Raw genomic sequence first — 20,034 nt, forward strand, 5'->3', positions numbered from 1 at the left:
TAGAGCCCTTGCGCCCCTGAATACTGTGGGATGATCCAGGTAATCCCCAATTTTGCAATTCCCCAGTAGCAGGGCATCTTCAGCCATTGTGTTGAACTACTGCATTTTCTGCTGGAGCAAGTTATGCTGATAGTACCCACAGATCTCCTGAACATAGCATGAGAGCACCCCACTATTGAAAACAAATAAATAAAAATTAAATGAAATCACATCGCTTTTGATCTAGATGCAAACATACCTGACAATATTTTTTTTAAATACTAAAACAAATTTTCCTCCTAGATAAATTTTCTCTGTGTGTGTGTGTATGTGTGTGTATGTGTGTGTGTTTGCATGTGCCTGATCTAATAATGAAACATGAAAAATAATAGTGTTAATGCACCCAATAGTAAATAAATCTAAAGAATTCACACATATAACTTATAGGACAAACCCTGAAGAATAGATTGAAGTCAAACAGCAGCTCCAAATTTTATTCATCTTTTAAATATTTTCTTTATGGGAAGCTCTAGGCACCCTAGGGCTTGTATTTGGATTTCAGTCTAAATATGAGCAGAGGGACAAACCAGGTATCTATGCAATGGATCTATTCAAACCAGTTATTTGATTGCAGACTTGTTCACTAGAAATGCACCCTCCAATTATCTTTTTCTGATTATTCTGGACTTCTCTCAAATGTCACCTTTTGTGAAGTTTATGAGTCCATTCATTTGGAAGTTATAAACTTCCCCTCATTCCTTTTTTTGTTTGAATCATGATAGCGATTGGACCATGGCCATTCATAAAGACTTTTTTTTTAATGTTTCATTTACCTCTGTATCTACAGTGATTAAAACCTGGCATTTAGTAGCTGCTCAAATGAATGAATGTATTTAGAATAATTTATTAAGCTTTGACTTATTGAGTAATTATTATATGTTATGAACTATAGTAAATTATTTATATAGATTGCCTATAACCTTTACAATAACCTAATAGTATAGACCATATAATTCTTAATTTATAGATATGCAGTTGAAAGGGCAGAGATATTAGCAAAATGTGCCTTGGAGAATTCTGATGAATATTAATTTTGAGTTCAGTTTTAGCTCACTGTAGCATCTAACTACTCTTTTTCATAACTTCTTCCAGTTTAGTCCAATAGCCTTGTATTTTAAGCAAAAATACAACCTTCTTTGCTCTTTCATTCACTATAATCATTAAAAAATCAGAAAAAAAAGTTGCCTGGAATATGAAACCAGTGTCTTTTCCTTGTTTTTGCAATATCCTGAGTTTTGCCAATAAACTCTACTATACTCCTCTTTAAATACATATGTGATGTTTTTGCTATAAATCTTGTAACTGCAAAAATATCACTTTGTGAGAAAAAATAATACCAGTGATCTATTTTTATTTGCTAAACTAATGAAGAGTAGACTGACAAAGAGTAGTAGAGAAGAATAAGTTGACAGATCCTGTAGTTGAGAGTAGGAAGTTAGTTGAGAACAGAGTTGGTACAAAATTTCTGTTTTAAATCAAGAGTTTTTTTTTACAAATTTAATCTTCTACATTATAATAATACTTTCTAGGAGAGTACATCTTAAATATTCCTTTTTTTTAATTTTTATTTTGACCATATTGGCTTACATATCTTTCATAGTAGTATTTTAGGTACCAATTAACATTGAATCAGGGGAATATCCATCACCAATTTTGTCCTCCCCCACCCCTATTCCCTTCTGCAACCCATATCCCCCACCATCACCCCCAGGGCTGCAAACCTTAAATATTCTTACCACAAGAAAAGAGAAATGGCAGGTATTAATTATATTGGTGACTAACTTTATTATAGTAATGATTTTATATATAAAAATGTATAATATCACATTGTATATCATATAGTGTTACATGTCAACTGGTCACAAAAAGCTGTCAAAATAAGTAAAAACTATGGCATATAGTTTATGTGATATTTATTTTTCAATTTTATAGCTAAAATCAGGAGACCCTTGAATATCCTTTAACTAAAAATTTAATCAAACTTTGAAGGAAAGTGAAAAGAATTGGAGCCATTTGAGCTCATTACTATCTGTAATATTAGTAAAATATTTAATCCCTGACAAGCATGTATGAGGATTTATTATGTTTCTGATAATAAAAAATTAGTATTATCATTGTATAATAATAAGAAAAGTTTATAGAATGCATATAACACATTAAACACCATCTTAACTGTTTAAAATATACACAAGGAAAATTAATGTGTTCTAGATGTAATGCCATAGGAATGAACCCAAAGTCCACGGAAATGAATTTATGAAAATTCTTAAACTTCTACCTCAACTACCCTGGATTTTCTCAGAGCAAACACAAATGTCCATCAAAATGCAAATTATAACAAAAGCATTGCTTAACTCCAGAAGATTACTTGTTTTCACTCAGTTTTCCAGTTAAGTAAGGGTTTATGAGAGGGCTTTTGCCAATGATTTCTTTCTAGCTTGTCTTTATATCCTGCCTTTTAAACATGCTTCTGCATCCAGAAGACCACTTGCAAACATAATTCGCAATTTAAATTTTCCTTATAATTTATTTAAATTAAAAATCTTGTTTGGGACGCTGTCTCATGTGGTCCCCCAAGTCAGGAGCGATTTCTGAGCGCATAGCGGCTGACCCCTGAGCATCACCGGGTGTGCCCCCCACAAAAAAGGGAAAAGTGGGGCCAGGAGATACAGTTCAGAAGATAGTGCTTTTGTCCCTCAAGCAGCCAACCTGGGTTCATTCCCTAGCACCATGTAAGGATCCCCAAGTTCTGGTGGGTAAGATTCCTCAGCACAGCTTGATGTGTGTTTGAGAGACAGAGACAAGGAAACAGGAAAGGGGAAGGGAGGACAAGAGAGAAGAAAACAAGTGACTGTTAGGAGAGCAATCTAGTTAGAAAATATAATCCTCTTTCATGGTAATTTGTAGCAAAATAAGCTTAAAAAAAGAAGTGCCATGTAACAGACTTTTTTCATTCATTCGTCATCATAGTTCTCTTTACTGGGAATCTTGACTTAAAAGGGAAATTGGACAATTTTGCATGGCTAAGAAATATTTCCCAATTAGTTTCTTGTCAGTATTGAAGTTTCCTATTTTGGAAGTGTCATTTATTCTAACTAATTAAATAACTATGTGGCAACCTAAATATGTTGTTTTATTTCGTAACATCTGAAGTAACTTATATGTCTTTTGAGGGGGCGGGGGGCTTCCCCAGCAGTTCTCAGAAGCCACTCTCTGAAGTATTGGGCCCCTCTGTTGGGGTTCAACAGCCACATTCTATGACTCACAAAGTCACTGGATTACCCCCAGCCATCCCCAGCACCATACGTGTGACCTTAGTAAAAGCAAAAAATTATGTAAAAAATAAATAAATAAAATAAATAAAAATAAATAAAATTTTTGTTTAATACTTTTATTTTATAAAAGTATTACCATATTTTCCCGCATATAAGACGACTTTAGAAATAAAAAAATGTCAACTGAAAATTGGGGGTCCTCTTATACGCTAAGTATATCCCGAAAAACGTTTCAATATGCAGCTAACAAAATTGTCTGGATATTGCCACGAAACTAATTTTCCAACTCGACCCTGCACCAATCACTGCAAGGCTGCTCGGACAGCCTCTCTAGCTCAGTCAATCCAAGCAGGCTTTTTATGCATGCAAATTAGACAATGTTCTGGACCCGAATCTACACTGAAAAAAGCCTGCTCAGATTGGCCAGAGTCAGAGAGGAAGTCTAAAATTAGGGGGCCATCTTATACGCTGGAAAATATTGTATTGGCAAAATTTTATACATAAGACATTCCAGTTCAAGCTCTACATTTTCCAGTGTGTTTCACTCCACCATTTCCCAGTGCCTTTTTGCACTCCTCATTTTTTTGCATTTCTTCTTCTAGTAACTTCCTACTAAAGAATATTTCTGTTTTTGCTGCTTTTAGGCATTTGCTATTCCCCTGCCATGTTTCCTTATATCCCAGATATGACAGAGATCATTCTGTCCTTCTGAATAACCTCACTCAATGTGATCTTCTACTGACCCATTCACATAGCAAATTCTATGATTTCATCTTTCATAAAGCCAAATAATATTCAATTGTATCTATGATTTTTCTCTTCATATTCATGTTTTCCCTCCAGATACATGTGGAGCTATTTTTTTCAATGGCTGTAACTATTTTTATTCTGTTGAACTGTACATACATTCAAATATTCATTGAGCTGATTTATCGATGAATCTATACTTTTTAGCAATGAAAGTTAATTTTAGGTTTCTATATTGGTAAAAAAAAAAGAAAAAAGAAAGAAAGAATAAGAAACAAAGAATAAGTCCCTAATGCAGACTACAGCTTAGAGATATGAAATAAACTTTTGTTTCTGCTATTTTTATATTTCCTACATGATAACAACTACTATATTTCAGATGTCTTATAAAATAAAATACACGCATATAATATATAAGAGAACAAGTTCTCGGTTATAAAGGATACCTTATTTAAATATGTTTAATTAGAAACTTAGTGGTAAGGGCAATTCTGACCTTAAAAGCTAATTATTATAGAGAGTTAAATGTTAAATGCCAAGTATTGCTAATGTGTGTTGTTCCATATTTGGCAAAAATGCCTCTAGCTAGTTATTTGGATATGAAATGATATTCAGGATCAATTATGGTTTAAGACTATTTTATAGAAGAAACGATTTTTGTTAGATGGTAAAGGAAGTGTTTCTCTAACTGGAAAATTAATGTTTTAAAATGAACTGTTTCAAAGAAAACTTGTAAGAACATTTCAAATAATAAATAAGTGACGGAGGGAAAAACACCATAAGTAATCATTCTGAGATCGACATTGAATATAACTTGTCACATATTTTTTCTAAACACTGTAATTAAATGGAATGCTCTTGAACTCATTATTTTATGCTTATATATGTTCGAATTTTTTTAGACTTCCCTCTTAACCTAGTTTAGATCTTATTTTCCCCCAATCTCCTTGCTTCTAGATCTCCCAGTCTGAATGACATAAACTTTTAGTTGACTTCTTGGAAAAGTTCTGTTAATATTATTTATGTCAAAATGTTAAAGCCTAACATTACTTTTATATACTAGTTTTGCCATCAGAAAGTTTAGCTTAGTGAAGGTTAATGCCATAATTTTAAAAAATAAATATGAGGGGCCAGATAGATAGCATGGAAGTAAGGCATTTGCCTTTCATGCAGAAGGTCATTGGTTCAAATCCTGGCATCCCATATGGTCCCCTGAGCCTTCCAGGAGTGATTTCTGAGCGTAGAGCCAGGAGTAACCCCTGAGCGCTGCCAGGTGTGACCCAACCCCTCCCCCCAAAATTAATAAATGTGATAACTGCAGAATGATATCACTTACATATGGTATTTAGAATAATTGCATGAAGAAATGCAATGGTCTAAAGAGGAGTTATTTCAGACACCCTTTGCCCCACATTATAGCAAGAAGGACTGAAACTGAGTGAAGGAAGAAAAACACAAATATCAAAATATGGTGGCCAGGAGCCAAGCAGTCTCAGGTGCATTGATGGAGATTAAAAAAAAGGACAGAACTAAATACTAAATGTCCAAGCCAAATTTAACAACAATGGAATTAAGACACCAAATTCTAACAATCTAAGTTTTAAATGGGCCTTTTATACTTGCAGGGTGGTGTGCAAAGGGTACAAAACAAGAAGATTCATGGAGGGAGATCAACACTGGTGGTGGGATTGGCCCTGATTCATTGTATATCTGTAAACCAATTATGAAGGACTTAGCAAATTACAGTGATTTCAATAAAATAAAATTAAATTAAAAATGAATTCAAACAACACAGCAAAAAGAAAGAAAGAAAGAAAGAAAGAAAAAGAAAGAAAGAAAGAAAGAAAAAGAAAGAAAGAAAGAAAGAAAGAAAGAAGAAAGAAATGTGAAAAACTTAAGTTGAAATTGTCAGTAAGTAATAAGAAAAGAGGAGGTTTTTGTTTGTTTGCTTTTTAGGCCACACCTAGTGATGCTCAGGGGTTACTCCTGGCTATGCACTCAGAAATAGCCTCTGGCTTGGGGGACCATATGGGATGCCAGGGGATAGAACCTCAGTCTGTCCTCGGTCAGTCATGTGCAAGGCAAATGCCCTACTGCTGCGCCATCACTAAAGTCCCCTTGTTGGTAAAATTTTAAAATGGCCATTAATATTGTTTCTTCTGACTTAGTATTCTGATTTACTGATATCAAAAGCAGGTAGATTTCATCTTATAATAAATAGAACCATATGTATTATATAGTAATTAGTATGAAATAAGGGTTACATGAATGATTGGCTATCACAGTACTCCTTAAATTGCACTACTCATGTTTAAATTATTCCAATGATAGCATCTTGACATGGAAAGAATCGCTCATTATTTCTCATTTAGGATAAAGAAAAGTTTAGGCTTTTCTGTCTATGTCACAGATATTAAACTAGCCCAAATTATTCTTAATCAATTCTTTCTGGGCTGATGTAATCTTTTTCCTTTGTTTGTATTCTAGGTGAAATAGATCTTCAAATTATTTCCAAAGTGCGGGCTCAGTACCCAGCAATGCATATCAAAAGTGAAGTCATTGAGCCAAGTGTTGAACAAATCGCCAAATACAAAGGTACGTATAACCATATGTTACATCCTATCCTGAGAAACACCTCCCAAATTTGACCTTTGGGTCATTAACTATATAGCTATTGCATGTATGCTTTTTGTGGCTTATTGGGAGAAGAAGCTAATTAATTTTTTTAAGCATGACAATACTTTGGAATAAAAAAGTGTGTAATGAAACTTGTTTTTACTGACTTCCTATTCACTGATTATTACTATGAATTTATATTTAATTTAGACCAAAATTTTAGAATATTTATTTATTCAGAAATATTTAAGAAAAACTTTTCAGTGAAAGTTATATTTAGTGAAATTAGTGAATTATATTCAGTGAAAATTATATGTAATTATAAGATCTAATTATAGCAGAAATAGGCATTTACCTTAAAAAGATTAAATTAGAAAGATTTTCTAAAGTTTAGTCCACATAGTGTCTCAACTCTGTTGCCATAGAATAAAGGCAGCTATAGTTAATATACAAACTAATGGTTCTGCGTGTTCTCCTGTAAGATTTTATTTATAATGACCAACATTTTTCATTTTTACAGGTCACTAAGTGTCATTGTTTTAATCATTTCAATCATTCAAAAATTATAATGTCACAAACACTGAAGATAGGAAATAGGATATGATAAGCTTTTAGATCAAAATCTTTTTAAGTTAGGTGGCAGGTCAGGCAAAGCTGTGAGTCATTGTTGGTTGATTTCATGAATTATAGAACCTTAACACCAGCTTTACATGAATATTTTTATAAAATTCACCAGTGATTTTTCATTAGTATAAGAGATAAAGTAACCTATGCTTGTTCAGGTTTCTTATAATTGCTTTAACTAACTCTTTTATTTCTGATTTTATCTATAGCCAGAAAAAAAAGCAATATGAGCTCTTTGGTCTCCTAGAGAGAACAAAAATATGCTTTATGTTTGTTAGGTATATAATATTTATTGCATTAAAATTCTATACGGAAGTAGGGTCCACATTTGCACTTAAAATTGATGGTTTTTTACCTCTTCACTAAACCTTAGAGCTTGTGGCCAAAACATCAAATCTTGAGAACATAAAGTTTGCCTGGCATAATGAGACATCATCTGAATATCAAAACAGAATTATAGAGAGTAATGAACTTCAAAAGTGGGATTTTATTCATATGATTCAGGTAAAATATTTCTTATAATATATTCCTCAAAAGAAGGTTTTCTGTGGGGATAGATTCATGGATATAAGCAAACCATTGGGAGACTTTTCTTTATAAATTTATTTAAAGAAAATGCCTCACACAGTTGACATAACTATTCACAATACATTTGTTTCAAGATGACCAAAAGCAAAATTATTAAAAAATAGAAAAAAGAACTAAAGAAATGGAAGAGAAAAGAAAAAAGAATAAGTTCAGTAGCAAGTATATTTGTGAAAGTTATTGTATCACCAACTAATTCATTAAAGCAATAGCAGAAGGTTTAATAAGCTCTTATTTTTTTTAAGATAAGAGTTAAATAAATACAGTAAAAAGGGTGTAATTTTTAACTCATTCAAATTCTATTTGTGTTGTGTGGATAGACTCTGCTTATACTTTATCTGAGATGGTTCAGGTTTATTTAAAATGGCAGGAAATCACTAGTATTTTGTGTCCAAGCATGTTACCTCATGCTTTAAGCAGTCTATGTACCATGAAACTCTGTCAACCTCAGAGTCTGTCACATTTTCTGTGATTGATAAAATGCATCTTGAACATAATTGCAAGGGTCTTAGAGCAACATTCTTTGAATTGGATCTGCTTCTATAATATTGGCACTATTTTCTCCACTATCTCCAGTTCAAAAAAAATTATCGCATAAGGAGCCAGAGCAATAGTACCAAGGGTAAGGCATTTGACTTGCATGTGGCCAATCCATGTTTGATTTCTGATACCCCATGTGATCCTCCTAGCCTCTCAAGTATGAGGAGAAAATCAAAATAGCACAGTGCCAGAAGTATGTTTTGAGTACAGCTAGCACATAGCCAGAAGTAAATTATGAGTGCAGCCAGGTGTGACCCAAAACTCAAATTAAATACATATATACATATAAATACATACACACATAAATATCTAAATAGAGAGAAATGAATCAAGGCTCTGATACAAAATATGAAGATTAGTCTTATTACAAAGTGGTAGCTATTTTAAGCAATAAGTGCCTGTGCTATTGAATCTAGAAAAGCACATTTAAAAATATTCATTTTAGTTGATAAAACTTCATATTTTTATGTTTTCCAGTTGGTTTTTGAGTAAATATGCATTCAATTTGAAAATCTAAACTTTCTAGTATTTAGTTAAAGCAACAAGAGATTCATTGTTGTGAAAAATGTATCTCATTTTTGTTCCTTTCATTTACAGATGCTGTATTATGTAAAAGACATTCCAGCTACCCTAAAATTCTTTCATAATCTCTTAGCTACCAATGCTAAGATTCTCATTATTATTGTTTCAGGTAATATTTTTATTCAGTCTGAATTTAAAACAGTAATAATGCATGTGTGCATGGATTCATGTCTTTGAAGGTAGTTGGTGTAGTTCATCTTCATTATGAAATCCTGGGCTTCTGATCATAGTAAATTAATTAACAGTATTAGCTAAGTCCTTCAAAATAACTCAATTTAGGAATTAGGAAAATTAAATGTCTACTTTTTATTTGGGAAAATTTGTCTCTATTATCTCTATATAAAACCCCTTTTCCTGTAACCAAGAACAAATACAACTAACTTGATATTTTTTAATGAGACCAAATGGAGTGGCCACTTTCTATTTCTTTTCCAACACTACTAATAAATAATTGTTTTGATATTTGGGATATCACATTTGATAAATTTGTATTTTCAGAGTCATTATCAACCTTGTTTATTACAGATTTCTCAAATAACTTTGAAAAATGGTTCATATTGTTTTTATTATTAAAAAAGTATTTGATCATATTTTGTTGTTAATAGTGGTATAATAAGAACCACACTGAGAGAATAAGTAAATATATATGTATATATATAAATAAATATGTAATGAGACATTTATATTGCTTTTATCATTTATTAATTTTTTATTCAACATACTTTATGGTTTGTCCACACATTGCTTTTCAGTTTGAAACTAGATATATGATAATATCTTTCTAAGTTTATATCAGACTCTATATTCAAAAAACATGTCATAATTTTCATTTATATTTAGAGATAGGGAAATGTACTAGGATGCATGCATGGCTGTTTGTTATTTGTAAAGTTGGGTATGAATTCATGTGGGAGTATTAAAGAAAAACAACCTCTGTGCTGAGGGTATATTTTAATATATTATTTTATCTTTGGTTACTTAAAAATTAATACATAATAGAGGACAGTCTTATCATTGATTAATGTTTATGTAAACTGGCTGTTTTTCTTTTAACTTCTCTAAAATTAGTACACAATTAGTGGGAGGGTAGCTCAAAGGTATGGAGCTCATTATTTGCATGTTGGAGCATGATTTTTGGAATTTCACGCTCTCTGGGTAATACTGGGAGTAATCAACAAGCACTGACCTAGAAGTAGCCTTGAGCATCACTGTACAGTTACCAACTGTGTAAAAATAAATTACTAAATTAATGCACACTTCGAATTAACATATTAATTATTGAGTCCTGGATGGTGGTGGATGACGAGATGGAGAGATGAAGAGGCCTTTCTCTGCTCACCTGGGCCGTGCGCCTGCAACCCCCTCCAGCTGGCCTGAGGTGGTAGCCAGGAAATGATTCACAGACAGTCAGGAATAGGATTCACAGACAGTCAGGAATAGGAGATATCAACTTTATTAAAGCCCTAGCCACCATGTGTGGCTCCTAAGCTTTTATTTAACCTTTTAAGCTTGTTCCATTAGTAGCCCTGCATTCAAACCTGTCTCTACCAGCCACCTCTCTATTTACGTGGTATGTACTAAAATAGTGCTAGGCAATAGCGCAGTTGGTAGGATGTTTGTTTTACACTTGGCTGACATAGGTTCAATCCCTGTCAATATGTCCATTGAGCATCTCCAACAATGACTCAAACACAAAGCCAGGATAACTCCTGAGCTACACAGAGTATGGCACATAAACAAAATAATTTTATTTTCAATGATTAAGTATTTGAGAGACTGAGGAAGTTGTCTATGAGTTTATATTTTTATAACAGTAAGAAATAAAAGCAAGCCTTTAGGAACTAGCTTGAATTGTCTATAAGCAACTCAAATTGACTAAATGAATTATGCATATACTATTCTGCATTCTGTATCATGAATAGGTTGAGACAAATCATGTTTCATTGGCATCATATAAGACATGAATTGCCAATTTAAAGAAGTAAGTTAAGTGTATTATAATGCAAGTAGATAGAATACTGAGGTATTTCCTAAATGATGAACTGTTTCTAAGTCTTAGTTTAAGTGAAATTAGATAATAATTACTCTGCATTATTGCTTTTACATATATATGGTTAAAATATATATGATATATATGCATTCCTGGAGAAAATTAAAGATATGGAGTAAAGTTTCAAAATATAGTTACCTTTTTCTGAATACATATGTATGTATATGTGTATATATAGTTATATTTGAATAAGAATATTTTTAACCAATGCCTTTGAATGATGGGATTTTCACTCTGCTATTAAAAATCCTAACTAGTACAAACAACATAGGATGAAAATGTCCCAAGAGAAAATATTGTCAATGGATACTATTGCAAGACATAATAATATAGTAAATAAAAATTTAATTATTGAAAGGACTCCAATGGTTTCTTACCTTTTATATATACTCTTTCTTAGAAGAGTGAGAAAGAACAGATATCAAAAGCATCAAAGTCCCATGCTACTCACTCTCTTCTACCTGAAAGCTTTCTCAACCAGTGTCTACTCATTTGTAGTTCATAATTGTCTATCCCTTTTTTCTGCACTGCCCCATTGTATCAGCCCTCATTTTACTCATGTACTTTATTAAGTGTATAGAATGCAGTTTAAGTTTCCTTCATTATAACTTTTCACTTCAGTAAACTGTGTGCCTATAATAATAAAGCAAAATAATAATAATCTAATAATGATACATTGTTCTGAGATAGGTTCTGTTGCCCCCTAAGTATATAAAAGTGGCTGCACTTTCTTTTATCTTTCATAGTGATTTACTTATTACATTCATGCATACAAAAGGAACATGAGACAATGTATTAAGCTTTGTTTCAAGACTAGAAAAATCTATAATGCCTGCTTAGATTTATTTAAAATAATTATCAGTCAGCATACATGATTGATCTTTAATTTTATGAGTCACTTTGTCATTGCTAATAACACATCAAATCTTAGCTTGCAAGGATCTGTGGCAATCTGTGGCAGCACATAGATTTGAGAAGACTTACCACTTCTTCAGTGGTTTCTACTTTACTTTCTCACACCCTTGTTTCTTTAGTTGGTTGGTTTTTGGCCACATTCTTCTACATAGGGCTTAATCCCAATATTGTGGGTAGAGATCACCAGTGTTCAGAGGATTACTTGGGAAACTGTGGATCGCACCCTGGTCAGCTGCATGCAAAACAAATATCTTACCCATTGTACTATTTCTCTGGCCCAGCTTCCTCATACCTTTATAAAATAGTTTCCTAACTTTTCTTTTTTATTTGTTTTGTTTTGTTTTGGGAGGGCCACACCCAGTGACACTTAGGGGTTACTCCTGGTTGTGTGCTCAGAAATTGCTACTGGCTCAGTGGACAATTTGGGACACTGGGGATTGAATGCAGGTCTGTCCTGGGCCAGTCGCTGGAAGGCAAATGCCCTACCACTGTGCTTTAGCTCCTTTTCAAGCCCATCTATAATTATTGAAACCTCATTCTTCATATTTTGCCAATAAGATCATTCCTTAAAATTGAGTATTTTCACCAAGCTTGATATACCTATAACAATGTGGTTCATACTGGACTTTTTTTTATTATGTCCTACCTCCATTTTCTTTTTTTTTTAAATATCTTTAGTTATGCACTCTATTTACAAACATGTTTGTAGTTGGGTTACGGTCATAAAAAGAACACTCCCCTCTTCATCAGTGCAACATTCCCACACCAATGCCCCCATCTCACTCCTCCCCACCTCGTTTTCTAAGTAGAATTTGAATCATAATTACCAAGTAAAGACACTTGTTTCTGTATTTTCTTTGCTTCAGGTAAAGTTGTAATTCATAGCTACACTGCATTGTTTAAGTCAGTTTTCACTAAACAGGGTCCAGAGAAACCTAGAACTTAACACTAAGTGACATTTCTAAGTGCACTGATTTATCTTGCTTCTCAAGGCAAATAACAATGCCTTAATTGGTGTTTCTCAAATGATTTACACCCAGGCCCCTCTTTTGACCTTGTATTCTTTCTGTGGTTGTCCTATACTACTAGTTGGTCCTTTAGTGAGGGTTGTACTCAGCTACCTCACACCCATTTATATAATATTTTTTACCCAGGCTCCTTTAAAATATTCTGAACTTTTTTTTTTAATTAATTTTTATTTTGACCAAAGTAAATTACAAATCTTTCACAGTAATATTTTAGGTACATAGTGACATTGAATCAGGGGCATTCCCACCACCAGTGTTGTCCTCCCTCCACCCCTGTTCCCAGCATGCATCCCATATCCCCCTCCCATGACCCCCAGGCTGCTAGTGGTCCTGACCTCTGTGTCTAGCTTGTTGTAGATTGGGTTTCGATTCTATTGTCGTTGGCTTTGGATTTGGTGTTTAAGTATGATTATTTTTTATTTCTACTCAATGTTTATGCACCTGTTTGGGCTTGGGACCCTCCATTATTTCTCCCTCAATTTGTGAGGCAGAAAAGGATATAAAATATTCTGAACTTCTTTAAAGGATCATCCTACACATACTACACTGTAAAGGTGTTATTCTCTTTACATGCTTTCTTATTACTGAAACAATGAGTTATTTCTAGAACTACACAAAATTATTTATTTTTGAGCACCATATGGACACTCATTTTTAAAATCTGTTGGGTTGCAAGATAATAAAATATGGAGTCAGTTTCTGAATTTAAGTATGTAGCATATATCTCTCTTGATTAAAATATATTTTATGTATTCAGCTATATTTGAAATCCAGTTCTACTCTTGTTCCCAGATTGGCTGCGCAGAATAGTCCTGGGAAAACCTGGTGCATTTCACTTTTATGAGCTCAAAACTTACAGCCACTACAAAAAATTAAATTGCTTTTCCTTTACCTTTAAAAGACTCTTAATCTTGTGGACGATTGTGACATGTAAACATAGTCAACTATGTACTGAGTTTACTATGAGAGGCATATAGTGTTGAACGAGATTGTTTTTGGAGGAGGTTATTCTCTACTTATCTCTATTATGTCCCTTGGCAAGACCTTAGCACTTAATAGTCAATTCACTTGAATTGAAATAAATGATAATTTAGTATTTCTCTCTTGTGAGATGGGAACTAACTATATTCCTAAATGTTCCTCCCTCATGACAGAATGTTTTAGTTAAAACTGATTAGGATATACATAAAATCAGAAAATCTATAAAGTTATGGATACTTGAAGATTGTTCTCACATGAATAAAATATATAATAAAGATAATAGACAAATAGACAAGTGCATACTGAGATTAGAAAATGAGGTAGCTTGGAGGGTATTAAAATGGGTTTTATCTGTGTCAAAAAATGGCACAAAATGAAATGAAACTGACTCCATGAAATGAAATCAATAAGCATGTTTTTCCTAAAATGTGTTTGCCAACATTAATTGAGAGTTGACAATTAAATATAATTTATTCTGCCTAGAAAGAGCTCATTGAAGTTGTTTGTCCTTTCTGCTTAGTAAGGAAGAGAGCAAATCATGGCATCTTATTTTTAACACAGTAGGAAAGAAGAATTGGGCTTAAATTATGTCGAAATTAAAAGTAACACCATATGTTGTACCCTCTGAGAGCCATTATGATAATACATCAGGCAGAAAGTATAAACTCATTTTTCTCAGGAAAGACACCTGAACACACAACAATAATATAGGCAGATTTTCTGCAGTTAGTGTTTGGTTCTTTTTTTCTCTGACAAATTAAAAAGAGTAATAATGTGGGTGAGGAGAAAACTCAGAGGCTATTGTGCATGCTTGGCAATAGGAAGCCATGGTTAGATCCCTAGTAACACATGATTCCTGAGTATCACATTAGTGCTCCCAAGAAGTGAGCATATAGTAGCAACAACAGGCATGAACGAACCATCCTAAAACAAACTGGGGTGGAAGGGAAACTTGAGATTGATGAGAGAAGTGGGCATTATTGAAGGAATTGATTTGGAACATTGGATGCCTGAAATCCAATAATGAATAACTGTAATTTACTATGATTCAATATATAAAATGAAAATAAATAAAAGAAAAGAATAAACAAAGAAAATAGTAATGAAAACAGACTTTCCTCAGTTACTGAAATTTTTGTATTCGTTTTTTTTTTTTTTGGTGCCTACCCTCAGCTGTGATCAGGAGCCACAGCTGGGGTGCTTGCGGGGACCTTGTATTGCCAGAAGTTAAACATTAACTTCCCACTTAAAGCACTTACTTAATTAACCCATTGAACTTTCTCTCCCTCTGCTTAGCTCACTAGATGAAGCATATGTGGTTCCTAGATTTGTGTGCAAAATCTTGTTTGTAGACTGTCATAAATTGAAATATAATCACTGTCTTTAAAATAGAAGTTTTTTTTTGATACATTTTCATGAGTTTTTTCTCCTCACTGAACTTGATGCTTTATTTTTTTTTGTTTTATTGTTGCTCTTCCATCTATAAATCCCGTAGGTTATCACTGCCTCCTTTAAAATATCAAAGAAACATCAATAATCTGGGCTATTATTTGCATTTCCTGCCATGGATGTACCTGTAAAATTAAATAAGGGCATTTTAATGTAATTTATAGATAAGACCAGATGTCTCTGAGCAGCTTATAATTAAAGACAGTATAAGTATGGATGTACATTTTTATGTACTTCTCTATCCTTACAATATAAAGGAGGTTTGGGTACCAAAATAACTTGTATCTAAAAATTTCACTTAAAAAAACTTCACTTTTAATCTTGGCAGCTAATAGAAAAACAGGTTCTCTTTTAATAATTTGTTTTAACTTTCAAACACATGAGCATTATCTACCTGGGTCATCTTTGGCTCCCAATGACTTTGTAATATTATCTCAGTGAATTCATATAGAACTTTTATGATTAGATTTTCGGATGATATAGAGGGCCTAGAAGAAATAGTACAGGAGTTACTATATTTTACTTACATGCAGCTGACCTGGGTTACTTTCCTTCACCTCATGTGGTCTCATGATCCCTACCTGGAGTGATACCTAAGCACAAAGCCAGGAATAAACCCTATTAGTGGATGTAGCCCAAAATCTAAAAATTAAAAAATTGAAAACAAACAAGTAGAAATAACAATGATAAAACCACTGAGGTTAGGTTTATAAAACAAATGGGAAGAAAAGTTAGACTTCATATTCCTGCAGTTTGGCTTTAGAAATTATAATTGTGCTCTCTTGGCCATGAAATGAGCAGCCCAGTATTACATGAATGTATGCAAGGTCTGTAAAGAGATGCACATTTGATTTGATTTATGACTCTGTAGGCTTCTGACCAGTAAATTTGTTTTCACACAGTCTTGAAGTTGCAAGAAGGGGAAATCCATTGTCAGACTAATTCCAAATAGCACTAATTCATTTTATAAGTACTCACACACATCAGCCATGCACCTAGTATTGTGCAATGATTCACTTAAATGATCTCATTTAATACTTGTCATTTTATTTGAGGCAAGTCTGGTTATCTCCATTTTACAGATAAGCAAATTGAGGTTCTGAGAAACTGACAAATCCATCTCTTTTATTATGTGTCAGAACTGTCCAACCAATGACTCATTCTCAGAAGTCGCTTCTCCTAGCTTCTGTGCTGGGCTGAATTTATAGATAACTATAACAGCCATTGTTAAACTATCTTACAAATTTAGGAACAAAATTTATAGAAAAAACTTAGTTATTGTCTGTCTAAAGCAGCATATTGACATGAGAAGCTACCTGATTTTGGTTTGGGTAAATAGGTATACAGGAGTGATTTTACTAGTTCTCACATTTCCTCTGATCTCAGGACTAACAACTGCCTGCTTTCTCTCTCTACTCAAATGTTTATTAAGTATTTCACATTTATTTACATTTCTGAAAGCAGCTATTTGTGATGCATTAAAACAGTTCCTCCTCAAAAGGAAGAGACAGAGGAGAGAAAGAGAGAGTGAGAGAGAGATAAAGAGAGAGAGGAAACATGTTTGCTATAGAGACAGGCAATGGGGAGTGGATTGGCAGGAAGGAAACTCAGGACTTTGGTAGTGGGTAACATGCACTGGTTAAAGGATGAGTGTTGGAACATTGTATGAGTAAAACTCAGTTAATTACAACTTTATAACTATCTGATAGTGATTCAATTAAAATTTTTATTAAACAAACAAAACACTGACTCTCCCTCATTCTTTCCACTCCAAACAAAAACGATTTCTTTTCATGTTTTATGCCCCCAAATTATCAGGGCAATCTGATTTCTTTTATTCACCATAAATTACAAGTTGTTTTACATATCTGATTTGATCTTAGAATGTAATATTTAAAAAAAATTTCAACCATTTCTCATCTCGCCTAACTTGCTAGTCCATTGTACCATTATCTCTCATGCAATCTTCTTACTGCCCTTAAATTGTTATAATCTATTCTCATCAGCCTGGCCAAAGAGACCTTGTTAATATATATCCTTTGAGGAATTCTGCTGCCTTGTCCACTAATTTTTTTTAATTTAAATAGAAATGAATTTAAGTGAAATAAAACTTAATTTTTATTCTCTTAGTCACATTAACCAATTCAAAGTTCTGCAGAAACAGAAAATGTATATCAGTCCAAAGTGTTCTGTAGATAATGCTACAATGGCTTCCCCATCTCTCTCCATAATTTAGTATCCTATTCATTCTCACTTGCCAGTACATGACCTCAATTCCTTCTTCTATCCCCTGACTCATTCAGTAAAAATCTCACTAACTTTCTAGTTAGTTCTTAAACATGTTAAACATGTGAATGCTTCATGCCTTTGCAGTTACTCTTTTCTTTCCCTGAATTAATCTTCCCCATTATATTAACATGGTTTTCCTACATATCTGCTCAGATGTCTCTTGATTAAATGAAGCTGCAACAGGAACCCTCCTTATTTCTTATTCTGATTGGCTTTTGAAAATGGCCTTTAGCACCAAAGATGCCTTAGCATTAATCTGAATTATTTGCTGATATGATTTTTCCTTCTCATTAATTGTGTTACAATTGTATTATGTTACAAATGAAAGTGCTGTTCTATTTTAATTATCTGGAGCACTGACTATATAGGGTTGATAAATGAAAAGAAAAACTCATGAAAGCAAGGATTTTTCTTGTACACAGGAGCCAGTGGCTGGGACAAGCTATGGAAAAAGTATGGATCCCGCTTACCTCTGAATGACCTTTGCCAGTATATCACATCCTCTGACCTCACTCAGATGCTGGACAAGCTGGGGGTTCAATATGAGTGCCATGACCTTCTATCCACCATGGACATATCTGATTGTTTCGTTGATGGCAGTGAAAATGGAGACTACCTTTGGGATTTTTTAACAGAAACCTGCAATTTTACCACAACAGCACCACCTGATCTCAAAGCAGAAATTATGAAAGATCTACAAGAACCTGAATTCAGTGTGAAGAAAGATGGAAAGGTTTTTTTTAATAACAGTTTGAGTTTCATAGTAATTGATTCATAAGTAACCACATCTGTTGGATCTTTTCAAAAATTCTATTTTCAACAATGTTGGACACTCGTTTCTGTTATTGAAATTATACAGATATCAAATAGTATAAAAAGTGTCTTTTATATGTGAAATTTTAGAAAATTTCAAGGAATTTCAAGACTTCTATGTGTGATATTGTTTGTATGATTTTTATCCCTCCTATAGATATCACGGTCAGGCTAAATACCAGCTAAGGTGGAAAAGTAAAAAGATTAAGTAACATTGGCCTATTAGCAAAAAAAATGCTTTCCATGTATATACCAATATTCCCATATTACCAATAAAGCATGTCTATGAATTCTTTAAGTACTGGTATAAAATTATTGGCAATATTTTGAACATCAACAAAGTATGTTTATTGAGTTTTCCCCTTTTGTGAAGATTATTTGTCTATGTTTGTTATGTTTCTGCTATATTTTTATTCATTATTAAATGTACATTTCCAGAAACTACACAATCAAATCAGATGTGTTGTTATTTCTTCTACCTTATTTTTCTCTTCTAATTTTATTTGTGACTTCATGCTAGTTCACCCCTTTGTTGCTATTGGTCACAATGATTGAAAGTCATACGTATTTGATTATGGTCCTTAAACAGTCATAGTATTTGCCAAGTGTCACACACTTGTTAAAATGATTACATACTTTTGATTACATTACATGCCTTGTTGGCTTCTGAGGGGGGCACAGAAATTAGTGATTCCAGGATTGCACTCAGTATGTAGGGTTGATTCTGGGGAGCAAATTGGAGACCTCATGCCTGTAGACAGGTGCAAAGCTACTGAACTGTACTGCAGTTCTTAATGTATTATTCCATTCAATATATAAAAATTTTAAAAAAGGTCATATTTGTAAAAATATTTTTATTTTGACAGTTATTTTAAAATGAGTTTCTGAATACCTCTATATACCATTACAATAATTTATAGTTTATTTTTTAAAAAAAGGCCTTGGATATATTTTAAATGTAAGTGTAAACTGTGAGACTGAGGAACTTCAAAATAATAACTATATTAACACTATATTAACTATGTTAATTATATTAACTATTATTATTTATTTATTAACTATTATTAATTATATATATTAATTATATATTAGCTATATTAACATTGGAAAATAAAAACACTAACTTTTGGTACTAAAGGGGTAGACTGGAGTGCATGCTTTGCATAAGGAAGATCCATGTTTGATCCCAGTGCCACATGGTTCCCTGAGCACTGTGAGGAGTAATCCCAGAGCAATATATTATAAATAACTTCTGAAAGCAGTACTAACTTACATTGTACCATTTAATATTTACTCAACTTCTAAAAATTCTTGAAATTATGTTGATACCTTATAAATAATAACACCTCTAAGACCTCTGAAACCAAATGCCAACTTTGGACTATAGAATTTGAAGGATTTACTAAATGTTTGATAGTTTTTATTTTATCTTTAATGGTAGGTCTTATAAAACATTATATATTGTTTAGTAAGTAATTTTATAATTAATAATAACTATTTG

At 32.9% G+C, this 20,034-nt stretch overlaps 1 protein-coding gene across 1 annotated transcript in view; it reads left to right on the top strand.

The window, feature by feature from the left end:
• Window positions 1-18,831, top strand: part of HNMT (histamine N-methyltransferase) — a 32,792-nt gene extending 13,961 nt beyond the window's left edge. The window contains exons 3-6 of the mRNA XM_049773764.1: window positions 6,549-6,656; window positions 7,675-7,805; window positions 9,024-9,117; window positions 18,143-18,831. Of these exons, the coding sequence (XP_049629721.1) occupies window positions 6,549-6,656; window positions 7,675-7,805; window positions 9,024-9,117; window positions 18,143-18,498 (689 nt within the window). The 3' untranslated portion in view covers window positions 18,499-18,831. The remainder of the gene's footprint in view (window positions 1-6,548; window positions 6,657-7,674; window positions 7,806-9,023; window positions 9,118-18,142) is intronic.
• The last annotated feature ends 1,203 nt before the right edge of the window (window positions 18,832-20,034 follow it).

This window comes from Suncus etruscus, chromosome 5 (genome assembly GCF_024139225.1).
Source record: "Suncus etruscus isolate mSunEtr1 chromosome 5, mSunEtr1.pri.cur, whole genome shotgun sequence".
Taxonomy (NCBI): domain Eukaryota; kingdom Metazoa; phylum Chordata; class Mammalia; order Eulipotyphla; family Soricidae; genus Suncus; species Suncus etruscus.